General features: G+C 56.7%; 1 protein-coding gene across 7 annotated transcripts in view; it reads left to right on the forward strand.

Moving 5' to 3' along the window:
• Elfn2 (extracellular leucine rich repeat and fibronectin type III domain containing 2) overlaps positions 1-27,005 on the forward strand; it is a 50,300-nt gene extending 23,295 nt beyond the window's left edge. For 3 of the 7 annotated variants that reach the window (XM_005354234.3, XM_026782616.1, XM_026782615.1), the window contains exons 2-3: positions 8,947-13,306; positions 19,786-27,005. In XM_005354234.3, the coding sequence (XP_005354291.1) occupies positions 20,184-22,646 (2,463 nt within the window). In that variant the 5' untranslated portion in view covers positions 8,947-13,306; positions 19,786-20,183 and the 3' untranslated portion in view covers positions 22,647-27,005. Of the gene's footprint in view, positions 1-8,305; positions 8,629-8,946; positions 13,307-19,785 lie in introns of those variants that run through there. The other 4 variants (XM_013348791.2, XM_026782617.1, XM_026782618.1 and 1 more) reach the window with 2 other exon arrangements.
• Positions 27,006-27,206: the final 201 nt, after the last annotated feature.

A 27,206-nucleotide genomic window follows, 5' to 3' on the forward strand; every position in this document is an offset into this window, starting at 1 on the left:
TGTGTGTGTGTGTGTGTGTGTGTTGGGAGGGTTCTCCCCTGTACCCTCCCAGGGCAGGGGCTGGGGAGGGAATGGCAGACCCACTTGGCAGGGAAACACTGGAGTCTGCAGCTTAACATGTCTCTCACTGTCGCTCGCGGATGCTGGGGGAGGGAGGAGAAACTATATTAAACAGACTCAGGGTGTTGTGGGGCTAAGGAAAGATATTTGATTTTTTAGGAGCTTGTTAACATTAGGCAAGTTAAGTGCTCAGAAATGCATACCCCTTGTTTGCATGTGTCAAGGGGACACAGGGACACAGAAACACCCTCCCTGTGCCTCCGGGTAAGGCTGGTCTGTGCTCTTGCCCAGTGCTGGCTTGCTTTGACTGATTTCAGGTGTGGCCACGGCTTCCGAGTACCCATTGGGCCTGGTACTCCCTCACTGTGGCTGGACCTCCTCCTGCTCTGCTGGTTCTGCAAGCCTTTGGCTTCGATGCCACCAGCAGTGACTTGGCCCTTAGATCAGAGAGTATGTTCTGGTAACTGTCACCAGCCACTTTAGAGACCCTAGGACATAGAGGAAAAGCCTATAGGCCACCAGCTTTGCTGCCTGCGAGCGAAAGGGTCTGAGGTGGTAGCTTGAGGTCTCTGAGCCTCAGTTTCCTCATCTTTAGAATGGGGGCAATGACAGTGCACACCTCCTAGCTCTGTGAAGAACGTATAGATGACACTGGCTTGTCGGACAACCATGCCCCCCTCCCTCCTTTGCTAGCTGATTCATGTCTTCTGCAACCTTTGTCTTCTGTGAGCTGGAGAAGAAGGTGACCCTTGCTCTGGAGCCTCATTCTGGCCTGGTCTAGGGTGCTGTCCTGAAGCCCAAGGTGCCATAACCCCACCCCCACTCCCATCCCCCCACCCGTCATGTCCCACTCACAGTGTCTGGTCTCCTGCAGGTCTCCCCAGAAGCTGTGAGCTTCTTCAGGGTAGCACCATGCCTGTCTGTTCTCTATGGGTCCCTCACTCCTGCTCCAAGGTGTGGCCTAGAATAGGGCCCGGAGGAGCAGACTGAAGCCAGGAGTGACTTACCACGAGGACTTTTGCTTTTGGAACCACCATACTTGTTCCTTGCAAGTATGGTGGTTTATGAGTTGAGAGCGACTCAGTCTTAGCCCTCACTGGATCGTCTCAAGATAGGAAGAAGCCAGGTAGCGGCTGGAAGCCATGGTGACAGGCCTAGAGATGGGCAAGGTAGAGGGAGACGGTGGTTTTGCAGCCAGCCCTCTCTGCCATCTGCTCTGGTTAGGTGTGAGGCTCATGGCTTCCCACGAATGGGTGTTCTTTCTTCCAGGGGCAGCCCCAGAGGAACAGGACACTGGGCCCTTTTGGGGAGATGTGACAGGACCGTGGGCCTCACTTTCCTGAAAGTCTGTGAAATGATAGCCACTCAAAAGTTAGAGTCATTTCTGGTGCCTCTGGGCTGAGGGCAGCTCAGACTTTATCACCAGAGGCCCTGACCTGTCCAGGGGGTTCAGTCTCAAGAGCCCAGGTCTCCAGGGAGGGAGAAAGCAGCGTTCCTGCCAGTGCCAGCCAACCATGGGCCTTCCTCTGGGTTTCCACATGGGGGCCCCCTGGGGATAGGTCAAGGTTGCTGGCCAGGGAGGCCAATGACCCTCCCCTCTTACCATCCCTGCCCTCCCCACCCTTCCTTCCATGTGCCTGTCAGGGACCTGCTGGGTGCTGCCCCACACCCCCAGGGTCTAGCTTTAGTAGGCAGGGAGGCAGTCCTGGTCCTCAGTGACTTGCTCTGAGCACTTGAAAGAATGCTTCTCTGCCTCAGTTTCCCTATCTGTACCCCGGGGCTTCTTTGAGGATTCAGTAGTGTCTTTAAACCCTTATATTTTTGCTCTGCCAAGGAAGGCCTTGGGGGTGACTGGGACCAGGGAAAGGTGAGGTAATGAATCTAGATGGGAGTAGGTTTTTATTTTAGCCAGTGGCTCCAAGGGCAGGGCAGGAGCTTGGGTGTGTGACTCTGGGGGCTCCCGGGGACGGAGGAAATGATGGCTAAGATGCTCACTGTAGACCGAGAAGCCCCCTCAAAGCTTAGGGCAGCATGAGAGACACAGCTATGGGGGTTCTATGTGGAAGGAGATAGTGCAGGGAGCTGGGTCTGGAGACCGAGTGACACAGCCTGTGAGACTAGGAGTCTCAAGGCCAAGGACGAGGGCAGACTCAGAGACCAAGCCTTCCGGACTGACTGGTACCTGTCGGGCTGGAGGACTTCCTGGAGGAGGTGGCTTGGAGTCCCTGGTGGGAAATAGCAGTTACCAGCACAATGGGGCAAGGTCGCCATTGGACTGTAGGATTCTCTGGGTAGGCCAAGAGGTGCGAAAAGATCCTAGGGTTAGGGACAGGAGGGAAGCCTGAGGAAGTTCCCGGGAGAAGCCTGGATTCAGGGTCTTCTAGCAGTGGGGAACATGGCAGGCATGCTGAGCTGAGCTGTTGGTGTGGTGTTTCAGGACCAAACAACCATGGGAAAAGCAGAGGAGAGGAAGAGAAGGAGAATGGTCGGGAGGGACAGGGTCAGGAGAGGGGTCAAAGCAAGAGAGGGGAGATGGTGTTCCTGTAGGTAGAGGTGAGCACATGTGTAGGTGGCATACCTGTACATGTGTGACATGTATGTGTACATGGGTACGCATATGCATGTGTACAGCACACACAGGCTTGCATGTCTATGTACATGGGTACGCATATACATGAGCGCAGCACACACAGGCTTGCATGTCTATGTTTGTGTGGCATGTATACATGTATTCATGGTAATAAACATATGTGTATATGTGTGTGTGCTCCTCTTTGTGTGCCAGGAAGAAGCTTGTGCTGAGAGCATGCAGTTCTTCCTGGTTCAAGTCACGGGGGCTTGTCAGATCCCCAGGGAGCCAGGGATGGGGTCAGGTGGCTGAGGGGAGATAGGCTGAGGTTGGCGGTCAGGAGGGGGCAGCTGCTGTAGCTGTCCGCGTAACTGTTAGGTGGCATGGCACACAGGGAGGGAATGTGGGTTAGATCCAGGAAAGATGAGGGCTTGCTTTCCAGGTGGAAGGAGCTGCAGTCGGTGGTTGGAGCAGCTGCTGGTTGGACAGCTCACAGGCACAAACTGTTGGGCTAGGAGCCGAGCGTCCCAGCTGCCTTTGAAGGGTGAAAGGCAAGGGCAGTCAGAGGGAACCTGTAGAGCAAGGTCATTGTGCAAGGCTCGAAGTCACCGTGCGCGGCATTGCACAGGCAAACAGGTCTGGTGCCCCAGTTCCGGCGGCTGGGCTCTGAGCAGGCTTTTGTGATGAGGACCCTGAAAGGGCCTGATTCACGAGGTGCTCCGCAGTGCGTGCTGCTCTGATCTCATCTAACATTTTATCCCTAGAGACCCACGAGGAAGCCAGCTCTGAGAAGCCGCACAGGCAGCCCAAGGTCACACAGCTGGGGACTTCAGAAGAGTGTGGGTCCAGGCTTCAGGGGCCTGCTTGTTGTCCTTGCCCTGGAGCCCGTGGCTCCCAGGATGCAACTGGGTCTTCTTTCCCTCTCCGACCAGAGGCCCTGGTGCCTCTTGGAAGCAGATGCAGGCAAGGGTTAGCGCTAGGCCAGCTGCTTGCCTGTGCATAAGTGGGGGCCCATGGAGAAGAGGGCAGCTGTGTCAGCTGCCTATGGCCGACAAGGCTCACATCAGAGGCTCTGTCCACACCCTTCCCTTTCCCTGTCCCTTTGTACTCACCTGGCCTGACAGGGGTCACATATCAGATATTTGAGTGACGATTCAGAGCAGTAGCAAGATTACTGTCATGAAGTAGCAACAAAAATAATTTTATGGCTGGGGTCGCCACAGCATGAAGGGTCTCAGTGTTAAGAAGGTCGAGAACCCCTGGGCTTGGAGAATGGCACATGTCAGACCACGGAGAGGAGGGGGCAGAGGAAGGTGCTGTGCTGCTGAGGGACCTGGGGACCTGCAGCGGTCATTGAGCCTAGGTAGAAGGCGATGGGGTGTGTGCTGATGCCTTGGTCCAGGCCATCGCCTTCTCTGGCTCCAGTTTTCTCCCCTCAGGGTTGTGGCCACTGATGGCTCTGACCTTCCCTGAGGTTCCTCAGGTCTGAAGACGGCTGCAGAAAGTGCCTGCTACCTGATCTTGGACTTGGAGACACGAGCGCTGACAGTTGGCGTTGGCTGCTGCATTTACTGACCACCTACTGTATACCTGCCTTGTGCTGGGGGCTGGGGAGCTACAGCTGCACCCACCACCTCTGTAGTGGTCACGGCGGGGGGTACAACACAGATGCACCCAGGAAGCCAGGAGGGCCACCTTGCTTTATCCAAACCCAGTCTGAAATGGTGGCTTTTCACAAGAGGACTTAGGATTCTTTACAGAATAACTTCCGGGAAGGTATCTTTAGACTCCCAAACTTGGGCGTGTTTGTGAGGGTTTTGATTTGCCTGGGCCTCACAGGCGTTCTAAGCTCCTGCTTTCTCCTCCTCTCTTCTGTTTGTCCATGTCCTCGGCCAGGCGGCTGCTGAGCTTGGCAGGTACTGTTTCCTGTGGACTGTCTGCCTCTGAGGTACCTAACTTCTCAGATTCACCGGCTCCTGACTCTCTTCTAGCCTCCTGGTGGCCCTGTGGTGCAGGGCCTGTGCCCTGCCTGTCCCATGAGCTCCTTGTCACTGATTCCCTGAGTCCCCCATCCCTCGGCGATGGTCTACATGCTTTTCCCCTATTCCTTCCACTGTTGTAGCTTAGGGTCTGTGGCGAGTGGGTGGAGAAGGTCTCTTTTATGAAGTGTCCCCGGGCAAGTCTGTCTTGCCCTGCACTCACAGAAGGAAAAAGCTGATGTCTGCTGAGGGAGGCCATGCTCAGGTCTCTGCTGTTGTATGCTTGACGACCTCCCCTTCCGCCAACCAGCAAGCTGAGCAGAGGTCCAACTTTGTCCCCTTTGTTCCTGTTCCTGTTCTTAGCTGTGTGTCCTTGGACAAGTGACTTCACTGCTCTGGGCCTCTTTCCTCATCTCTGCAATGGGTAGAGCAACCAGGCCCACCCCTTAGGGTGCGAGTGACTGAATGATACGGTGTGTGGTCAGGGCCTGGTTTTGATCTTATAACCAGATTCTTACAGGGCAGGGCTTGCATCCTGTGGCTGCTGTCCTGGCTAGGCCACTTTGTCTTTCTGGACCTTGTCTCGTCTGAGAAGCGGTCTCTGGTTAAGCGGGGATCTGTTGGCAGGGGATGGCCCGTGAAATGACCCCAGGAAACAGAGCTGCCTGTTACTGGAGCTATGGGTTGGGTCTGTTTGCAATGTGGGGGAGGGGAGCTGTGACCTTCAGGATAGCTCCTGGCTTCAACCCGAGACCTGAGACAGCTCTGAGGCCATGATGGGTGGTCCTTGGGCAGCCCAGCAGAGGGAGGGGAAGAGACAGGGGATGCTGGCGGTTTTGCTGCTATCTACCTAAGGGCTGCTTCTGGTTTGAATGGCGGGACAGCAGGTGTGAGGCCTGGGCAGGTGTCAAGACAGATTGGGGATGAGAGACGAGGGAGAGGTGAAAGCCATGCATGAGGATGATGGTGGAGCGGAGGCACCAGAGGTTTGGGAAGTTGCCCATGGCGATACAGCCAGAGGATGGGAGCAAAGCTTCAGGCTGCATCTCAGTTTGGGGCGGGAGTGGGGGGAGGACAGCTGGCCCCGCTGATGTTGGTGAACCCCCAGCCTGGAGACGCCTGGGGTGCACGCACAGTGGAGGCAGAAAGTGGGTGTAGCCAGTGGGGCGGGGGAGACATAGACTGAGATATCCTCACGCTTCATTGGAGGGTTCTCTGGGCACTGGGCATAATGGAGACTAATGTGATGTCTGCTGGGGAGCCAGTGGACATGCAGCTCCGGCAAAAGTGTGGATGTGGAAGGAATTGGCAGGGAGGGAGGCACTGGATGGATCAGGCCGGAACCAGGTGGTTTGTGGAGACCTGGGCTCACAGCCAGCTCTGGCCTTTCTGCCGAGACGACCTTGACCTCGCTGGCCCCTGTCATCCCACATCTGCCTCCCCACATCATGAAAAGTATATGTTGTTGTGAGGCTAGGGACAGTGCCGGGCTTAGCATAAGACCCGGGGCTGGGAAGGGCTCAGGAGGTGCTGCGGGATATCATTATTTATGCCCTTATTATTATGTGACAGCCCACTGTGGGTGATCGGCAGGGTCTCTCCATTTCTAGAAAACAGAAAAGGAGTGCCTCCAAGAAACTGACAGAGCAGGCGCAAAGGGTGGGGCAGGACCACCTTGACCAAGCTGGCCAGTGGAGACTGACCTCGTCTGATTCTACCTGGTCAACAGGTGGGAAGCCCAGAGAGGGTAAGGGCTTTGTTCAAGGTCACACAACAGCTGGTGATGAGAGCAGACCTGTTGGCTGGGGGGGGGGGGGAGGGTCTGGGTGCTGTGCCCCTCCTTTGTGAAGAAGAGATGTGATCATTTATCAGGGGAGTTTAATAATGAATGAAGTCGAAGTGTCTCTAATGCAGGCAGCAGGCCCGAGGTAATAAAGGACCCTGTATTAATTCAGAAGTTAATGAATATGCAGGTGTGTCTGGATGATTAATGGGGCTCCCGAAGGCCTTGGAGAGGAGGTGCCGAGCTGTTGCTGGCGGAAACATGAATATTGCACACATCTGGGAGCAGGTGGGCATGAGCGAACTGGGGGACCGCAGTGGCCAGAGCACTGGAGACCCCCAGGCAGGCCCGCAAAGGCGTGGCCAAGCCGTCTCACGGTCTTGCACAGTTGGCTTGAGCAAGTTAGTTAACCTTTGGGGGTCTCCCCATCTTTGATGTAGGATGAGACAAGCAAACACACTAGTGACTGGCTCCCAGGATCCAGAAGACCAATTGAGGCAAGTCTTGTGGGCTGAAGCAGGCTTAGGGGCCTAGCTGATCCAAACTGATACAGGATTTTGTGAGGGGAGATAAGCAGGCACCTGTGAGGCCCTGGGTTCAAACCTGAGCAAGGGGAAAAGCTTAGGATTTATTAGGCTGGATTACAGACTGTAGACTAGATTACAGAAACCAGAGAAGAACAGCACTTCACAGTTTATAAACAGGCAGGGGCCCTCTGTCTACACTTTGCTTCTTGTAGCAGCTGCATGGGGCTGAGGAGGCCTTGGGGATGCCGAAATGCCTAGGTCCAGAGAGGTCTGGTTACTGTCCAGGCTGCTGGCAGCAAGGGGTAGAGAGTGAGAGGCAGGCTTGCACTGCCATCCTGTGACTCAGGGTACATGAAGACAGAACCCAGAAGGGCCTTCAGTGTCTGGGCCTAGGGAATGAGGGGCCGTGAGATAGTCTTTGGGCTCCTCAGCTTTTCTGTCTGCTGTGTGAGTCCGTCCATCTGCGTTGAGATTTCCGTGAGACCCTGCTCCTTCCCCATGCGTGACTCCTAGACTCTGTAGCCATTGCTACTCAGAACCATGTTTATGAGTTCGTATACATTTGTCGCAGATCCCAGAAGCGGTGGGTGTGGACTTTGCGATTCCTGCTCGGCCTTGCTTGTTTTCCCCTTCAAATATTCCTGTTAGTGTGGCTGATATCCTGAGCATGCAGGACCTAGTGCCAGGAGGTGCATCTCCTTCCCTGACCCACGTCTGCCTGTGGGGACGGGGCCCTTGGCATGAGCCAGTGGAGCCTTTTTCATCCTTTGAATCCAGAGGGGCATGGAGGCCACACTGGGTACTGTTGCACCCTGGGTTTTGTAGGGTGGTTCAGACCGTCCCCTTGGCTTCATTCCCTATAAAGCCCTGCCTCCTCCTCACGAAGTCGGGGTGGACCCAGAGGACAAAGGGTAGCCCAGGACTTGGCCCACCCGGACTAGCCCTTGTGACTCCTGGCTGTAAAGGCTGCTGGAGAGAGGACCAGAGCTCTGGTCCCCAGGCCTCTTTCACTATGGCTGCACACTGCTAGGCAATGAGCGAGTCAAAGCCTGGACACCTTTGGCTTTGAGAGAGCGAGGAGGCCAGGGAAGCCTTATTTCTCTCTTCTGCTTCCTGGGGGCTCTGGCCTTGGCCCCAAGGGCCTCTCCCGGCCAGTCCTGCTAGGGTAGAAAGGTTGACCTTGGTGGTCCCTGTCCTGGTGTAGCTTGCTGGGACAGACATGGAAACCAAAGCCCAGAAGGAAGGCAGCTATGGGGCTGGGCTGGGGTTGGGGCCCTGTGGGGCCCACTTAGCTGTGTATTTATAGACCCCACTGATCTATATTAACTCTGGGCCTGCTCAGGCTTTGGCAGCCTGGGATCTGAGGACTGCTTTGAACCCTCTGGGGGGGCTGCTGTATCTGAGCTCACCCCCTGGGGAGAGGCAAACAGGGGTGAGCCCCCTTCTCACCTCACCCTTCTGCGCCTGGGAGTTCCTGCTGGGTCCTTGGCTTGCACAGTCTTTAGCTGCTTGGGCTGGGCTGGGGCCACCCTCGGCGGGTTTGGGGGGTTGGTATCTTTGTCTGAGAATTGTCGTGCCTTGCTTCTTCCAGCTCTACAGGGAGACTGCCTATACAGCATGGATCCAGGGCAGCCCCACAGGGCAGCTCCCAGGCCTCAGTCCTCACAGCTGTAGAATGGGCATGATTCCCAGGCAGTTTATAGGCATCAGGTGCGAAGCACTCACAGCTCCTAAGCTGGAGGCCACTACGTGCATGCCTTCTACATCTCTTGCGGTCCTTGTCACGTGCTTGGAGGGACCAAAGTGTCACCTCTAGATGGGACCTACGAGGCCCTAGGGGCAAGCATGACTTGAACTCAGACTCACCTAAGTCTGAATGTTCCCTCTCCCCAGGAGCCTCTCCAGGGCCCATGGGGTCCTTGGTGTGTGTGTGTTTGGGGGGGGGTGACTGAACTCCTCCCCCAACGGTGTGGTCCAGTCCCTGGTTGCCATGGAAACAGCTCCACTAACTTTATGCTTCTCTTCCAGAGCAGAGACGACTGGCCGCCCTGAGTGCAATTCAATTCAACAGACATTTACTGAGTGCCTACTATGCGCCAGGCCTTAGGCTAGGCACTGGGGAGCACAGAGAAGAAAGTGGGGTCCCATTCTCAGATAGTTCGGGTACCAAGATAGTTCAGCCCCATGGAGGGTTGAGCAGCAGAACCTGGGGTTCGAGTGCACCATGGGAGGGCTACTGTCTGTCTATGCTTCAGTTTCCCCACCGGTAACATGGGAGGGCAAAGTGGGGTGAGGCTTTTCCAGGAATCCATGGGCCACTCATTGGGGGTGGGGTAGAACAGGGAGGCCATCCTTCTCCTGCAGGCTCCTCAGAGAAGGGGCAAAGTTCTGGCCCCAGGGTGTGTATGTGGGTGGGGGGAACAGCTCCCCAGGCTCAGGAACACCATGGACAAAGACCTGGAGGACATGGGGGGCTAGCAAAAGACACAGCAGGATGTGAGCTCAGAGAAGGTGAGGTTTGAGGGTGTGAGCTCTGTGTGGGGGCAGTGGCAGTCTTGCCAGGATGTTGAGGGAGTCAGGAATGCATCTTGCTTGGCCTCACCCTTCTCCTCCTCCTGTCCTTGGAATTCCTCTAGAACCAGCAGCCACGTAGTTAGTGTGGCATCTCTGCTGTGCTGGGCACATCTCTGTTAGTCTTTACTACTGCCCCGGAGGTGGGTATTCATGGGCCCAGCTCCCAAGCTAGCACACTGGGCCCAGAGGGGGAAGCTTCTAGTCCAAGGTCTGATCTGGCCCCCACCTGCCTATGCTCCTACCATTACCTCTCGTTGAAGGGGTCTGCGCTGTGTGACTTCTCCCATCCTGTCTATATCAACGTCCCGAGGTATTCCCAAGAGCCATGGCAGGAAGACACCCAGAAGCCTCTAGTTAGACTGTGGGCTTGGCAGCCATCCTTAGAGACCAGCCTAGTAGAGGTGGCTCCTTCCTTGCTTCACGAGTGAGTACCCTGAGGCTTGGATCCAAGGTTAGATGCAGGGAGGGACAGCCCGTGCTGAGATCCAGTCTCTTTAGTGGCAGCTGAGGCTTTGGAGATGCTGACGCTGCCCCACTCCTGACTGTGGAGGAGCTGCTCCCAAACAGCCTCATCAGGGAGGGAGAAGGACTCAGACCTTGGATCTGGGTTCAAGTCCTGGTGTTGCCTGGCATGACTGTGTGATGGTAGGAGACCATTAGCCACTCTGAGCCTCGGTTTCTTTGTTTGGGGGAGGGCTGGCTTTCCTATCCACTTAGCAGCGGGAGATATTTATTGAGCATCTACTGAGGCCTGGTGTTGGCTGGGTTGGTGGGGAGGCTCAGACTTGGGCCTTCCTTGGAGAACTGAGTCTAAGGGGAAAAGCGAGTGGCGGTTAGGATCCTAGTAGAACTGGAGAAGGACAAAGCCCAGGGGCTATAGGGACCTACAAGGGGCACCCCAACCAGGTGAGGAGAGCAGTTTCCGGGCTCCCAAGGAACCACGGGGGCTGGGCTGTAGGTGTGCTGGAATTTCCCCAGATCATCCAGGAGCTTGGGAAGCCTTTCTGTTAGGGGAAGCCATGCTCAGATTTATGTTCTAGCAAGTTCTCCCTCTGCCAGATGGAGGATAGCTGTAATAGGTTGCTAAGCCTGAAGGCAGACCAGAGAGGATGCTGAAGGAGCAGAACTCAGCAGGCCCAGTGGAGCTGGTGGGCACACATTTCTCTAGGGTGGGAAGTAGAGAGAAGCCAGACAGGGTGTGAGGGGGGAAGAGGGTCCTTCTAGGTGGCAGGGAGGAGACAGGCAGCTGGAACAGGGATGGGGGGGTTAGGTGATGGTGGGCAGCACAAAGCCGTCTATAGGAACCACGGAGAGGACCAAGATGTGCTCTGGGACTGCAAGTAGGCTTGAGAGCAGCTGAGCTGGCATGGGACCCCAGGAAGGGTTCTGAGGAATAGGGGCACAGGGAAAGGCAGCCATGCGGGTCCTCAGGCTGGGATGGCTGTGTTTCCCCAGAGGGAGGCATAATGAATGCCAAGTCATGGGTGGCAGGAGAGCCGGGAGGGGCAGGGAAGGCAGAACCCTTGCTCACAGTCCTAGGAAGGGGAAGCTGCAGTGAAGGGAAGGTGTTTGGGAGTGGAGTAAAATATTTGCATGCGTAACAGGGCTGGGCGAGGAGAGGAAATTACCATACATCAGGATCTTGTTATTCAACCTAATTTTCAAAGGGGCACAGCTGTCGCGCTGAGATAATCCGTTAATTATAACAGCCATTGTGCTCTGGCAATGGGAGAGAAACCGAGGCTGGGTATAGGCTGAGGCTGGGGTGGGAAATGGTCTTTGAGGGTCCAGGGAGAGAGGCAGAGAGGGGTACTGGGCTCTCAGGACCAAAGGAAAGAGCAGGGCAGGGACCAGGCCGCAGCCTCTGCATAGCCACTGCCAGCATGGAGGTGATAAGGTCAACTTGCCAGCTGGCACTGTGCTCCTGGAGCCAGTTGCTGGAACCTTCCAGAGCAGTTAACTTTATTGAGCAGTTACTATGTGCCAGACCCTGCTCCCCCTAGCTGTTACCTATAGCCAGAGCCCTTCCGGTCTCTCTCTCTCTCTTTTTTCCAGCAGAGGAAACACACAGGAAGGTAGTTTGCCAGGACCAGTGGGTGAGATAGATGTCAGGGCCCCATGTCATCTGAGTACAACCCTCAACTTCCAGGACAGCCAGGAAGACAGGACCCACTGAGTGGGGTAGACACAGGAGCCTCCATGGTTTTAGGCATCACCGCGGTCACGGGTGGCCCTCCCCCAGTGGTGTTTCCGGGGGCCCTGGGTGCGGACAGAGCCTCCTTGTTCTCTGGGCTGCAGCTGCAGGCCCCCTGCGGCCTCCAAGGCAGCCTTCAGTCTGGCCCCCAGCCCCCAGAACAACTGCCCTCAGGGCCAGGAGAGGGCGTTCCACATGATCTTGGGTGGCCCCCATGCTGGTGTTTGCGACCACCTGCTTGGAGGTAGGAAGGATCCAGACAGCTGGCTCAGCCCTGGGAGGAATCCTCAGCCCAGCCTTGGTGGGGAGGTGTGTATCAGGGACCTTGGGTGCTGGGGCCTGGGAGAGGCAGGTGAGAGGCAGTGAGTCATGGCATAGTATCCTGAAGTCTGGCTGCTCAGGACCCCGCATACATTTGGTTCAAACTTGGTTCAGGAGTCAGCCTTGGGCTTGATGTCCATGCAACCTTGACTAGGAACTCAGCAGAGGCCAGGGGGCAGGAAAGAGGGCTTATTCTGGAAAGTCAGCTGGAACTCCCAGTGTGACCCAGAGATCTAGGTAGCATTGTTGGAGGGCAGGCAAGAAGTTGGGGGTGCACGGAGGGGCAGCAGGTATGGGAAACTCTGAGGATTCCCCTGCTGAAAGCCAAGGGGAGGCCCAGGGAGGCTAGGGCAGTTGAAAGTCCTGGAGAATGGACGACTCATAGCCCAGACCTAAAAGCTGCAGACTGGTGGGACCAAAGAGCCACAACCCTAGACTCATCATTGGAGACTCCCAAACTGACAGACCCATGCTGCTAACGTCCTAGAGTTCTGAGACCCAGAATCACTGGGGGTAGGGACGGAGGCAAGGGTTGAGTATGTGGGCCAGGAGCAGCCTGCCCGTGGGTCCCCGTGCAAGCTGGCGTGACTGCCCCCACTCTTGAGAGTCCCTGACTTGTTTGCCTTGTAAATTTCGGTGCCCAGGTAGGGGTCAGGGTGATAGTCAGGGAGGATAGTACCACCGCTACCCCATCTGTCTGTGGGTGCTACTGGGTTCCAGAAACAGGAATGCTTTAAAGATAAAAGCCTCCCAAGCTTTCCACATTGCCAGCTAGCTAAAAACAAAATTTAATTACTGTCCAGATGAAGCAGGGCCCCTTGGCATTGCATGAGTCAGAGCCTGGGGCCGTGGAGGAGAAAGCCACCGCATAGCAGCTGGAGGCCTAGTCTCTGCCTCTGTATAGTGGTGGCTGGAACAGCGCAGGACCAGAGGCTGCTTCCCAGGAAGCTCCCAGGCCCAACGGATGCCTTTTCTGCCCCTGTATTCCCCTGACAGGCCAGGCTGCTCCAGTGGGCTGTATGCCCTGACCTGGAGCCTCCGCCTCTCCCCAGAGGTCCCCTGCTACAGTGCCCTGCCTAGGGACAAGCCTAAGGATATTGGAAGGCAGGAAAATGCCCACCCTTGGGACCCTGGAGGAGGAGCAGGCTGTGCAGGCAGAACCGAGAGGGTGGGCCTAGCCGGTGCCTGGTACATAGTAGGTGTTCCATAAATGTTTATTGAATGAATGAATGGAGGCCATGCAGGCAGAGGCAGCGTGCGCGCGCAGGCACTGTGCAAGAGCGGGTCCAGTGGAGACCGGTGAGTAGCGCCCAGGGACTGCCACTGAGCCAAGTGGGGGAGGAGAGCCAGGCAGGAGAGGGCAGGGGCAGCAGGGATGGAGAGGTCAGGAAGGATAGGAGGAAGAGACCAGGTGGGGAGAGAGGAAAGGCTGGTGGGGAAGGGATGAGTAGAGAAGGGGGGAGGAGAGGCTAGGTGGGGAGAGGGTAGCGTACAGTGGTGGGGGGTAGAGTCAGTCCCAGAGGTGGGTCCAGGGGAGGAGAGATGTTATGAGGAGGGGGGAAAACAAAGACAGTTCCCTGAGTAGGGGGGTTCTGTAAGAGTCAGTGCTAGGATGGACTCCCCTTCAGAGCTTCCTTGAGGTGGGCACCTAAGGGCCCTTGGGCCCGGCGTCTTAAGTTGATTGAGGCTCAGGTGGGAAGGAGCTGGGCCAGGTCAGGTATTACAGAACCGCTTACAACCCAGGGCTGGGCCTCGCTGGCAGGCTGTGGGCAGCAGCCAAGACCAAGGCCTTATAGAGGTCCTTGACTTCCTGCGTGGAGGATTAGTTGTGGTTTGTGCTGGGGTGCCTTGGGCACAGAGATGTAGAAGACCTATGAGCTAGGGGGGATGACAGTGGCAGAGCCCAAGAGACCCGTGCACACTGCTGTTCTCTGAGTTCAACAGGAACTGAGGCCCAGAGACGAAAGGCCCTGGACTGCAGGCTTTGCCTGAGGACCCCACCCACCGGGCCTCATGGCCTCATTGCCAAGACTCTTCCATGCCAGCTCCGATTACGGCAGCTCCTTCTTGGTTATGTCTCTGGCCAAGAGCTCCATATTCCGAATGTGTGTGGGTCTTTCTAGGCTCTGGAGGCCCACCAAAGCTCAGAGATGGCAAGTGTGTCTACAGCGGCAGGACAGGTACCAGAAGAACCCCTGCAGGGTGTTGGAGACGTGGTGCCTGACTGTGGCTGCAGCGCTCCCGGTGGCATGGCACAAGCCATGACTGCTCCCAGCGTGGGGTAATGCGGAGTGGGTGCCGAGGCCAGCTCCCTGGGGACGCTGAGCAGCTGGCATGCGGGCTGAGATTAATGAGACGTGATTGAACGGGGTAGATGAAACCCAGCACCTCGGGTGGGATGGAGATGGAATGGCCCCCAGCTGTCCTGGATGATCTGAGGGTGTCCAGCAGTGAACACACGGGGCCCGGGGCCCGGGGTGACATCTAGGACAAGGTGAGGACAACATTGACGCATGCAGGCAGGCATAAGAAGCAAAGCATGGTAGACGCGGTGGCTCAGATGACACTGGCCTTGATGCTGGGTTCCAGGTAGCCCAACTATAGGAGTGACCTGGAGTGGCTGAACCTAGGGCAGGAAAGAGCTGGCACCCTGGTTCAGGGAGAGATGGAGAGAACACAGCAACAGGCACCGACTGAGAGTCCTGTGGTGGACACATGCGCTCAGGCTGGCCTAGGTTCCTGGCTGTGTGACCTTGGGCAGAGTGCTATGCCTCTCTGAGCCTCTGTCTCTTTGTCTGAAATGGGAAGTGTAAGGAGTTATAAGGTCAGGAGGCTCAGGGCATTTCCTGACACATGGTGAGCCTACTGGTGGTGAGCTCTGACCTCTGACACCCTGGCCCCGAGGGAGTCAGGGGTTCTAGCCCCTCTTCCTGCTGCTACTCCCCATCTCTCCTGCACATGGCAACCCCAGCACCTGGTGTGTCTGAGCCTGCAGCAAGCTTGGGGGTTACACCAGTGAGAAAGACAGAGCCGGGCTGTGCTGTGCTGGTGGTGGGGGAGGGAGTGGGGGGGGGAGAGTCAGATGTCATGGGTGAGTACAGCAAGGGGGCAAAAGCTAGGCTGGGCAACAAGGGGGGTTCTCTCAGGTTTGGGGACAAAGCAGGGGTGAAGGTAGGGAGCCGTTCAGGAGAGATCTAAGGTAAGGCAGAGGGGCTGTGGCATGCTGAGGAAGTAGATACCAGGTAGACTCACGTGCAAAGGTTCTGAGGTTGAGACACACAGTGGTCTTAACTAAGGACTTCTTGATTGACAGATAAGTTAGCCTCCCGGGGGTTGGGGAGTTGGGGACAGCTCCTTCTGTTAGGTGGCAGTAAATGGGGGTCAGGAAACCCACAAGATGGTCAGTGTGTGTCCGTCCCACTGCCCTGAGAATAGCCTTCCAGTCTTGTTAGCGGAGGCATCCGTCACACAGGGTTGAGGTGAAAAGACTGGAGCCCAGAGAGGGAATGAGCCTGCCTGTGTCACATAGCTCTGTGTTGACCCCAGAAGCTCTTATTTCCAGTGCCTGCACACTTCCGTCTCCCTTGGGGCAGACACGTCACCCCTGAAACCCAGGTAACTTACCAGGTAGTTCAGTGGTGATGGCACAATGTCCCACGCTATAGAGGAGGAGCAGAGACCTGGATGATGAAGGCAGCAGCAAGCCCTAGTGTCCGATCCTGAGGTCCAAGCCTTGGCTCCAGAAAGTAGGCAGGTTTGTTCCTGAAGGCGGAAGCATGGGTAGTGGCCTGGTGGCCCAGTGCTAGCTTCTAGAAAGGAATGGTGGTGAGCGCTGGGAGCTCTGGCTGGCCTAAGGCATCCCCGTTTTCCTCATCCAGAGTACCAGCGTGGTCTTGAGTGGTTATTACGATGGCATTGGGGGAGGCTGGGCCAGCCTGGCCCCGAGAGGAATCTGCTAGGCCTGAACTGCTACAAGTGATGCATCCCCACTGATTTTCTCATCTCTCATGGGTGACCAGGACACGAACCACACGTTCCCATGTCCTGTCCTTGTCCCTTGAGCTGTGCGGTGTCCTCATGGGGGTGGAAGCCTGGGTTGGCACGGCTGAGGTGACTCTTCACTGACACAACAGGTATGCCCCACTGTGTCTGGAGGGTCCTGGAAACCTGGGCACTCATCATTTTGCCACATAAGAAACTGAGCTCAGAGAAGGCTGAGGTTCCCCAAGAGTCTCAGGGTGGGCCATTCCCATCCAGACCACCACAGGCTGATGCCATAGAAGTCACATCAGCTGTACTGCTAGGCCTGGGTTGCCCCAGCCATGCCTGTGGGGTGCTTCCATTCAGCTTCTTGTGTGAGAGAACCAGGGTTCAGGCCAATGCCTGCACTACAGGGAGTGAGGACTTGCCAAGAAGAGGATCCCACTGGGGCCTTGGGCTTGACATCCTGGGTCCTGCATCCATGTAGGACTCGGACCGTGTTACCTCTTTCATCCTGGCCCAGTTTCCCTCACGGGAAGCCTGGAACCCACCTGAGCCCGGGCTCATCGTTTCAGTTTGGAGATACCAGGATTCTGAGTCCTTGAAGGTCAGGGCATAACCCCAGCTTGGCCAACCTGGCCACTGAAGCTAAGCCCGAGACAGAAGAGCACTGCCCAGGTGACTCAGACGATCACCAGCTCTGACCTACACCCTCTACTCCCCAGTAGCCGGTGCCCACTGGTGTTGCTGGCTGTTCTCCTTCCTTTCCATCCAAGGATTCATGGGAAGGGACATCATCCAGCCTGAAGTCGGCTGGACGGCTCTTTGCCAATGCTGCACGTATTGGTGTGGTCTTGCTTGCGTTGCTGCATGGCTCCCGAGGGACTCAGCACTGTCATGATCTTAGGCTCTGGGCAGCTGCCCTTCCCTCTGACTTGCTCTAAGATGTGTTTCGGGGCTTAGCTGAGTCCAGTCTCAAGTGTCCCCTTGAGCCTTGGGGGTAGGCGGCGGGTACCTGTGCCACACTGTCACGCCCAGACTCATCCCCCTCGCCCTGTGGCCAGTCCTCTGTGGAGGGCTCTCCATTTGTCTCCCTGCTCACCATTGCTGTGGTTTTCTCTCTCCTTCCTCCCAGGTGTGTCTGTGTGATTGAGGAGCACCCTCATGAGGATCAGGGGAGGATGGTCTTGCCTGTCTGACCCCTGAGACCCCACCCCCACCCCTTACACACCTGCACCTTGATTGGGTGAGCAACTGGGCGGGGAGCCAGGTGCTGCTGTCAGCATCTTTGTGGCCTTGTCCTATCCCTGCCAGTACGAGGCCTCAATGGGTGGTGGGCAGACAGCCCAGCATGAGGACAGGGCAACTAACACACACGGGACACAGCGATGGGAACCTCCTCCCCACTGTGCGTCACAGGGAGAGTAGGAGCCGGGCCTCAGCCCAAGCCATCCCTGGAGCAGGGAAGCAGGAGAGGGCCACTGCAGGGTCACCTTGTGGGTTTTGGGGAACCATGAGCCTTCTGCCTACCCTGGCCTGTCTTGGAAGGGCAGGGCCGAGTGAGGCCAGCACCTCTCTGAACCAGGGCCCCCTTAAACCTATTCCTTCGGCCTCTTCCTACCCCCTACTTGCTGGTATCTTGCACAGCTCTAGCCAGCCTGGTCTTGGCTAAGGTGATATTGGTTTAGCTCAGATCTAAGCAGGGGGAGGGACTCTTTGTGTGGCTGGTTTTGTATGAGCAATACACATGTGCTTAAATGGCATTGAGGGGGTGGGTAATTGCTTGCCTTACCAAGGCCCCAGACATGCATGCCTGCCACTCCTCCACACACCAGCATGGGTCCCTTTGGCTGATCATAGCTGCACATGTCCTGTGTGTGTGTGCACAAAGGACACACACACACACTCATGCTTATGTGCCTGCCTGCATGCTGTCTTGGTGCATATATCAGCACCCTTGTGTCTGCGTACTGAGTCAGCCATACACCTGTGTGTGCACCTGCATGCCAATGTGGTTCCCAGACCGAGGAGGACCTGCGTTACAGACTGAGGGCTCTCAGACAGACTGGTTCCTGCTTCTCAAGACGGCAAGTGGAAGGACTTTACCCCCTCTGGGACAATCTGTCTGCTGGTGGGAGGGGAAACTGAGGCCTGTGTCACAGGAGCCAAACTCTGCAGCTACGACAGTTTTGTGTGGTACGGGTGAGGACAGATGAGCTGTCGGCTGCCTGGGCAGCCTTGTGACACCCACGCTGGCCCTGCAGTGGGGAGGGAAAAAGGTGTGTCAGACTGGCCTCTGACCCAGGTTGGAACCTCAGCGCGCACTGCCGGAGCGTCCTCTCAATGTGTCCCCACCGCCTCCCTCCTTCTTTCCCTCTGCTGGTCACAGTTTTAAATTGGCTTCACTTTAACACAAAGTCTAGACATTTTTTTTTTCAAAGCTCTCTTTCCTGGAGTCTCCCTGGGGGAGGAGCCGAGGTGGAGGTGGCTCTGTGGACACTATTTCAAGGCTTTCTTTGACAAATGTGCATTTCTCGGACCATCTTGTGTCCTTGTTGGAACACAACTGTCTAGGGCCTTTGCAGTTTCTGGAGTCTGGAGCACAGGGTGTGAGCCCGAGCCAGGTCTGGCCTAGTCCAGCTTGCAGGGGACCTAGCCAGATCTCCCCAGGGCAGACTTTGGGACTTGGTTTCCTCATGGGAAAGGGAAGGATGAATCAGATGGGCTGTGGGCTGTGACCCCTGCTGCTGTCCTGTCCTCCGTGGCTCAGGGTGAGCAGTCAAGTCACCTTGCTGCTTCCCATCAAATTACCCAGGAAAGGGCTGGGTTCCCCCACACTGTACAGAAGAGCAGTAGCTAAGAGACAGAGTGATTTACCCACAGTCAGGCTGTGCAGGGAGGGCCTCTTGACTCCTGACCCTGAGTGTCTCAGGAGCCTTGATCCTGGCCCAGGCTTTGCTGTGTTACTTGGGACAAAGCCCTGTCCTTCTCTGAGCCTCTGATTCTGGAAGGGGATGTAGGGATCCAATCGTATTGGTCCCAAGTCCTGACCCCCCCTTTGGGCAGCATGCTGTCCTTGGGAGTACCCCACTAGGGAATGTGTCTAACTCTTGACCCTTCTCCTTTAGCTTAGTTATGCTAACAGGACCAGCCCTCCTGCTGCCGAGATCCTGGCCCTTGCACCCCACCACACGGGAGGCCCACCACCAGCACGTTCTGCTCCCCTCCCCCACGGAAGCTGAGACAAGGGAATTATTTTTGGAACAAGAGCAGTTACACAACAAATGAATTATTTATCTTTGGGCTTGGAGAATGAGGCATTTTGCTGGGCTTCTTAATTCTCATCTGGATTTGGGGGTGCCCACTAAGATGTGTGGACATGTCTGTCATGCACACAGATGTTAGGGGTGTATGTGTGTGTGTGCGTGCCTCTCATGTGAGCTTTGATGTTGTAGGTGTTGTGCAGGCCAGCAGTTGTCTGTGGACACCATGTGCCGGGTGTGTCCTGGAGGGGGTCAGGGCACTCGGGCCCACCCATTCCTCTCAGTTTCCCTTCTCTGTCTTGGTGCTCAGACTATCCCCACCCCTACTGTAACTCTTCCTTGATTCTCTCTTCCCTGCCTTGACAACCCCAGCCCTCCCTTGCTTTGAGGAAGCAGGGAACCTGGGGCAGTTGATGGTGCGGAGTCCCTGGTTCTGAAGGAGGATAAAAGAGGGATGGGTGCCTACACTGATCTGAACAAGAGAGGTTGGGCCCCCACACTGACCTGCCATTCTCTCTTGATGCCACCTTTCAGGAATTAGGTGACAGATGGGCTTCTTCCTCCCTGTCTCCACCTCGCTCACCGTCCCCCAGTGTTGCACTTCTGGCTCCTGTGGGAACTGCCTGAAGTTCTGATCCTTGAACCCAAAGAGAAGGAGGAGGAAGAGCAAGAAGAAGTCAAAGCCTGGGAACCTGCACTTCTGACAGTGACCTAGAGCCACAAAGCAACGCCTAGTGCCTGCTTGTAGCCCTTCACAACAGCAGGAGCCAGCTGTGTCCATCCTGCCCAGGGCTCCTGTGCTGGAGGTCACCCCCAAGATGGTGGCGGCTCCAGGGAGGACTGTGCTACTGGTCCCGTCCTCTAGCCGCTAGGTCCTTCTGTTCTCTGGCCCTTCACCCCAGCTGGGTCTATAAGGGGCCGAAGCGTGGGCCATGCTGCGCCTGGGGCTGTGCGCAGCAGCGCTGCTGTGCGTGTGCCAGCCAGGTGCTGTGCATGCTGACTGCTGGCTCATCGAGGGGGACAAGGGCTACGTGTGGCTGGCCATCTGCAGCCAGAACCAGCCGCCATATGAGACCATCCCCCAGCACATCAACAGCACTGTGCACGACCTGCGGCTCAACGAGAACAAGCTCAAGGCTGTGCTCTACTCCTCGCTCAATCGCTTTGGGAACCTCACGGACCTCAACCTCACCAAGAATGAGATCTCCTACATTGAGGATGGTGCCTTCTTGGGCCAGACGAGCCTGCAGGTCCTTCAGTTGGGCTACAACCGGCTCAGCAACCTGACTGAGGGCATGCTGCGTGGCATGAGCCGCCTGCAGTTCCTCTTTGTCCAGCACAACCTCATCGAGGTGGTGACGCCCACCGCCTTCTCCGAGTGCCCCAGCCTCATTAGCATCGATCTGTCCTCCAATCGCCTCAGCCGTCTTGATGGCGCCACCTTTGCCAGCCTTGCCAGCCTGATGGTGTGTGAGCTGGCCGGCAACCCCTTCAACTGTGAGTGTGACCTCTTCGGCTTCCTCGCCTGGCTTGTGGTCTTCAACAATGTCACCAAGAACTATGACCGCCTGCAGTGTGAGTCACCGAGGGAGTTTGCTGGTTACCCATTGCTTGTGCCCCGACCTTACCATAGCCTCAATGCCATAACTGTCCTGCAGGCCAAGTGCCGCAATGGCTCCCTGCTTGCCCGGCCTGTGAGTCACCCCACGCCCTACTCTACGGATGCCCAGAGGGAGCCCGATGAGAATTCAGGCTTCAATCCTGATGAGATTCTCTCAGTGGAGCCGCCGGCCTCGTCTACCACAGATGCATCTGCCGGACCTGCCATCAAACTGCACCAAGTCACCTTCACCTCGGCCACCCTGGTTGTCATCATCCCGCATCCTTACAGCAAGATGTACGTGCTGGTCCAGTACAACAACAGCTACTTCTCTGATGTCATGACGCTCAAGAACAAGAAAGAGATTGTGACGCTGGACAAGCTGCGGGCGCACACCGAGTACACCTTCTGTGTCACCTCGCTGCGTAACAGCCGCCGCTTCAACCACACCTGTCTGACCTTCACCACGCGGGACCCCGTGCCTGGGGACCTGGCCCCCAGCACCTCCACCACCACGCATTACATCATGACGATCCTGGGCTGCCTCTTCGGCATGGTCATCGTGCTGGGGGCAGTCTACTACTGCCTGCGCAAGCGCCGCATGCAGGAGGAGAAGCAGAAGTCTGTCAATGTCAAGAAGACTATCTTGGAGATGCGCTATGGCGCTGATGTGGATGCCGGCTCCATTGTGCATGCGGCCCAGAAGCTGGGTGAGCCGCCCGTGCTGCCTGTGGCCCGCATGTCCTCTATTCCCTCCATAATCGGGGAGAAGCTGCCCACTTCCAAAGGGCTGGAGGCCGGGCTAGAAACGCCCAAGGTAGCTACCAAAGGCAACTATATTGAGGTGCGCACGGGTACTGCAGGGGACAGCCTGGCCCGGCCTGAGGAAGATCTCCCAGACATTGAAAATGGCCAGGGCTCAGCGGCTGAGATCTCTACCATTGCCAAGGAAGTGGACAAGGTCAACCAGATCATTAACAATTGTATCGATGCCCTCAAGCTTGACTCAGCCTCTTTTCTAGGGGGTGGCAGTGGTGGTGGGGACTCTGACCTGGCTTTCGAGTGCCAGTCCCTCCCTGCAGCTACTGCTGCCCCCTCAGCTGCCACCCCTGGGGCTCTAGAGCGGCCCAGCTTCCTGTCACCTCCTTACAAGGAGAGTTCCCATCACCCGCTGCAGCGCCAGCTGAGCGCTGATGCCGCCGTGTCCCGCAAGACCTGCAGCGTGTCATCCAGTGGCTCCATCAAGAGTGCCAAGGTCTTTAGCCTGGACGTGCCGGACCATCCAAGTACCCCCGGGCTGACTAAGGCCGACTCCAAGTACATAGAAAAAGGCAGCCCACTCAACAGCCCGCTGGACCGGCTTCCACTGGTGCCCACGAGCAGCAGTGGTAGCAGTGGTGGGGGTGGTGGCATTCACCACCTGGAGGTAAAGCCGGCCTACCACTGCAGCGAGCACCGGCACAGCTTTCCTGCTCTCTACTACGAGGAGGGCAATGACAGCCTGAGCCAGCGCGTATCCTTCCTCAAGCCACTGACCCGTTCCAAGCGTGACTCCACCTATTCTCAGCTCTCCCCCAGACATTACTACTCAGGGTATTCCTCCAGCCCTGAGTATTCGTCTGAGAGCACACATAAGATCTGGGAGCGCTTCCGGCCCTACAAGAAGCACCACCGTGAGGAGGTGTACATGGCTGCTGGCCATGCCCTGCGCAAGAAGGTCCAGTTCGCCAAGGATGAGGACCTGCATGACATCCTTGATTACTGGAAGGGGGTCTCAGCCCAGCAGAAGCTGTGACCCTCTCCTCCCCCACCGGTGAGGTGAGGGGGAGGGCAGGGGCACTCGGGGAATGGGCCCCGCCAGGGTGGCCGGGAGGCGGGGGACAGGCCAAATGGTTCGGACCAAGGGGCCCGGGCCTAGGAGTGGACGAACACGCACACCCGCACGCACGCACGCACACACACATACACTTGACCACCACCTGACTGTGAAGCAACACCCAACAATAATGGGCAGGAAAACAAACATTTTCCTTAAAGTTTACAACCTGCTACCGAAACCAGTTGTCTCTACTGTGCTGCCCAAGGGACTCATGGGGCTGGGGAAAGAGACCAGAGAAGGTGTGGGGTCTGGGACTCAGGCGGGTTTGATGGAAAAAGAGATTGGGGTAGAAGCAAACCATAGCTAGCCCTCTTGTTCAGGGAGGGTATCCTCCAAGCTGGGGAACATTTCCCTTGAAGATCTGGCAGCATGTGGACATTGGGCATCCTCTCCTCCCACTTTATGGATGGCCCAGAGAGAAAAAGCCCCAGGGGTCTCACCCACCAGGTTACAGCTTTGTCTCCCAGCTTCCTGGCCCAGTGCTGGCCCCGCCTCCAGCTGCTCCTCTGGGCCCCGCCCCCTCCACCAACTACTCCTTCCAAAGCTGTGGTCTCAGGGGTCTAGGGACTGAGGTAGGCAGGTGCTTTTCTTCTCTATAAAGTTCATGGGCACCCACAAAGTGAAAGACTATGGTCCCTAGCCCTAGATGGTCAGGGGAGAGGAATGTCCTGCTGACCAGAGAGAAGCCGAGGCAAAGGGTGCCACCAACCCCCTTCACGTGTCTTCCAAGTAGCCCCAGGGAGCTGCCTGGGGTTGGGGTGGTGGGCCGACCTGCTCCCCACTGGTATCTCAGGTGCAGGACCCCATGCCACAGCCCCTTAGTTTCTCTGGGTCTCCCAGACCCCTACCCACTACAGAGAGGCAACAGTGAATGGCAAGGCCTGGGGCCAGTGTGGAGGCGATTTGGAATGTGGGGATTCCTCCCTGCACCCTGTACCCACACTTCCTTGGCCCCTGCTGTGTGCAGCATCTTGGCCTGCCTAGGAAGGCATCTGCCTCCACCCCACCCTGTCTCACCCCCTGGCTAGAGGGGCTCCCATGTTTCCATGGCAATGACCACAGTCCTTCTTCTGACCCACTCCCAATACCAATCAAAGCACAAACAGTGAGGTGCCCCCTACTGCCCTGGTCAGGGAGCAGGCCAGGTTCCTGGCCCCTCCCCTTCCCTAGCTAGTCTGTTGCCACGGCAACCCAGTGCCTGGCAGTTGGTGCCCAGAGGGACTAACTGACCAACCGTTGGGCTCTGAAGTTCTCTCAGTGTGGGTGGTAGCAGAGGGTGGTTAAGGAGGCCTGGCCAGGTGGCAGCTCTCTCAAGAGCCAGCAGCTTCTAGAGATAAACTCTGGAGGTTCTTCTGGAGACCTGAGGCTAGCCTATGGCACCGCCTTTGCCTTTGAGTAGGCAGTGGGCCTATGGAGGATGGGGATAGTCGCACTAGGCAGTTCTACCCCCTGCCCGTGTGCCTTTTGGCTTGCCATTGAGATAGGGAGGAACCTCCTTGGCTCTACCCGAACCCTTCCAGAGACCCTCACTCCTGTCACTCTTTTGGGTTTCTTGAGATGGGAGAGTGTGACTGTGACTGTGGAGTGTGTGGGGGGAATGAGGGTGGCATCTCATTTGACCAGTGAGGACTCTGACCAGGAAAGCTAGGGCTATCCTTGGGGGTGGGGTACAGGGAAGGACTGGGGTGGGAGACTTGACTGAACGCCTCTATTACATCGACTTTGGGGTGGGCCGAGCCCAGGGCTCACTCAGGGGTGACATTTGCAAAAAAGAAAAAAAAAAAAAGAAAAAAAAAGACTGTTCTTCTGGGGAGAGGAGGAGATTGGCCAGCCTGGGTGTGAAGAGCAGCGCTCCCCCAGCCACAAACCTGTCCTCACCCCACCCTACACCCACCACCCCAAGAAGAGCAGGCAGGCCGAGAGGCCAGGGGTGTGAGCGAGCAGACTCCTGTTATCTTTGCATGACGATTTTACTGTATTTTTCTGAGCAAACATCTGTCGTGTGTGCCAGTTTGTCCAGACTCCCCTCCCCACCCTTACTGCCCTCCATGTGATCCGAGCAGCTCTTGAAATCCAGGGAGGGCCAGCTCTGCAGAAGACCCAAAACAGGTGCCACCAACTTAGCCCTGCCTTCCCGCTCTCCCCCCCACCCCTTCCCCCGTCCCGTATCCTTCTCCCATCTTTCTGGGCGTTGGGCCCACAAGTGCTGCCTGCCTTCCTCCATCACCACCCCTTCCCGTCTCTGTCCCACTCTGTCTCTGTTGGTCCTTTTCCTCCCTCTCCACCAGGGAAGGCAGTCTCAGAAGAGTGTCCCCAAGGCCACGTTCTTGGGGAAGGGGCTACAGGATTCTTGTCCACCTGTTCCCATTTGGAGATGAAGCTGGGGCCCTCTATAAAAAGGCACCTTATCCGGCAGCTCAGCCAGCCACACAGGATGGCCATACTGAATATAGGAGGTCAAGAGCTTGGGGCTTCCTGGAGGGGCCCTGCAAGAGGGGAATGGGCCTTGTCATGCCCAGGGAGGGTCCCCACCGGGGATTGGGCTCTGTTCCCACTATTCAACCATCATTCCTGGTTGAAGACAACTTATAAAACCTCAGATGCCACTCAGGAGGACTTTAAAGAGAGGGTCTATTCCAACAGTGGGGCCCAGGTCACAGGGATCTTTGAGACAGAGCAAGGGTCCAAGGCATAGGCACTTCCACTGGTCTGGCCCTCCAGCGACCCTGGCCAGTCCTCCAGGGTAAGGCCCTTGGAGTTTCCCTCTGGCACAAAAGACAAATGCATACTTTCTCCCTGGGTCCAAGTAAAGCCCCTGGCTTTGTAGTTCTAGGGGCACAGGGAAGGGAAGCACAGGGGGTTCATGGAGTCATCTGGGAGACATGAGGGTTGGAAGTTACAACTGGGCTTCCCTGTCCTGGCAGAGAAGAACCTGTGAAGCCGCCTTTGTTAGAACATGTGGCTTCCAGAAATAAAAAGCTTAGTCTTCGCCGGATTCAGGGGAGCCTGTATCAGCTTGCCACTTCCTCGGCCCTCTGACTCTCTTCCCTCTTGAGCACAGAGCAGGAAGCTTTGGGGCAGCCTATGCAGGGCGGGAGGAAAACCCTGACCACCTTAGGAGGACTTGGGCTGCGCAGAGGAGGCAGCTAGTGATGGTGGTGGTCTGGGCTGGCCCCTGGGCCTCCATGTTCATGATGAGAAGTCACCTGTGCTGACAGTCCAGAAATTTTAAGGAGTTAAAGTGGGCAAAGGGAACTCCCTAGACAGGCCCAGAGGGGAACAGACAGGGACAGAAGCAACGGCCCTCCCAACTTCCCATTTCAAGAGGGGCTGAAACTGCGGGGGTGGGGGGAGATGCAGGCTCCCCAACAGTGCTAGGCCTCTGCAGAGAATGAAGGGAGAGATGGGGGAAGGCAGGGCAGGCGGTCTCCCATCCCTCCAAGGAGATGACAGAAGCAGGAGGGAGAGGTGTTGGACCTGCTGGCTGTCCCCAACCTCTTCTCTGGCCACTCTATCACTCTGCCCCAGCAGGTCCTGACATGGTTGGGGGCCTCTTCAGGGTATGGGTGGGTGGGAAAAAGTATGGGAAGTTATGGGGTGTCTAGCTACCTGTGGAGTGACCTTACCCCCTTGATGCTTTTTCCTCTTGACAAGGCTTGCTCTCTGAGATCCCCCCTCAGCCCCAGGAAAGGGTATCTTCTCCCAGTCTCCTTGCTCATGTCACACACTGACACCTTCCATGACTTTTACATCCACTTCTAAGAACCAATATCTCCCCCTACTTGCCCCAGTGCCCTCCCCCAGATGCCAGCTGCTCCCTGCTAAACAGCAGGGAGACCAGAGGTTCCCACAGGGGTGTCCTCCTCCTCTTCCCTCTTCAGCCAGGCAAGCACAGGGTTGCGGTAGAGGTCTGGGCGTTGATGGCCACCTCTCCTCCCTGCTTCCCACCCCCCACCCTCCTCAGGAGCTGCCAGCCCCCGGAGGCACGGTGGCCTGGCACCTGGTTTGAGCTCTGCGGAGCTGGGCTCCGGGCCCTGGACTCTGAACCTGTGACCCCTCGCTGTGTACGGAACTTGCCTCCTCCTGGGGGCCTCGGACCCTCTCCTTGTCTTCTTTTAGGGGGTAACTTCATTTATTTTTCCTCCTTCCATTTGCCTCTCCCCCCAATTTTCCTGTTTTAAACTGAATGGCACGAAATCATTTTCCTCACCTTGGAGATTCCTGTATGGAGAGAATCAATTTCTATATTTGCAATAAATTTCTTATTTAAAACAATGGGGCCGAGGTTTGCACTGACTGCATCCCCAGCGTCTCACGTCCTCTCTTCTTGGCTAATGGAACTGAGTGGGTAGTGCCATCATGGAGTGCCTAGCAGGGAACGTGGGATGGCCGTGCATTCCCACCACCCCACCCTGTCACAAGAACCTGGAAGTCACTCAGTACCCGTGACCTGGTGCCTTGTTTGTGGTTCTGGCC

Source organism: Microtus ochrogaster, chromosome 15, assembly GCF_000317375.1.
Source record: "Microtus ochrogaster isolate Prairie Vole_2 chromosome 15, MicOch1.0, whole genome shotgun sequence".
Lineage (NCBI taxonomy): Eukaryota > Metazoa > Chordata > Mammalia > Rodentia > Cricetidae > Microtus > Microtus ochrogaster.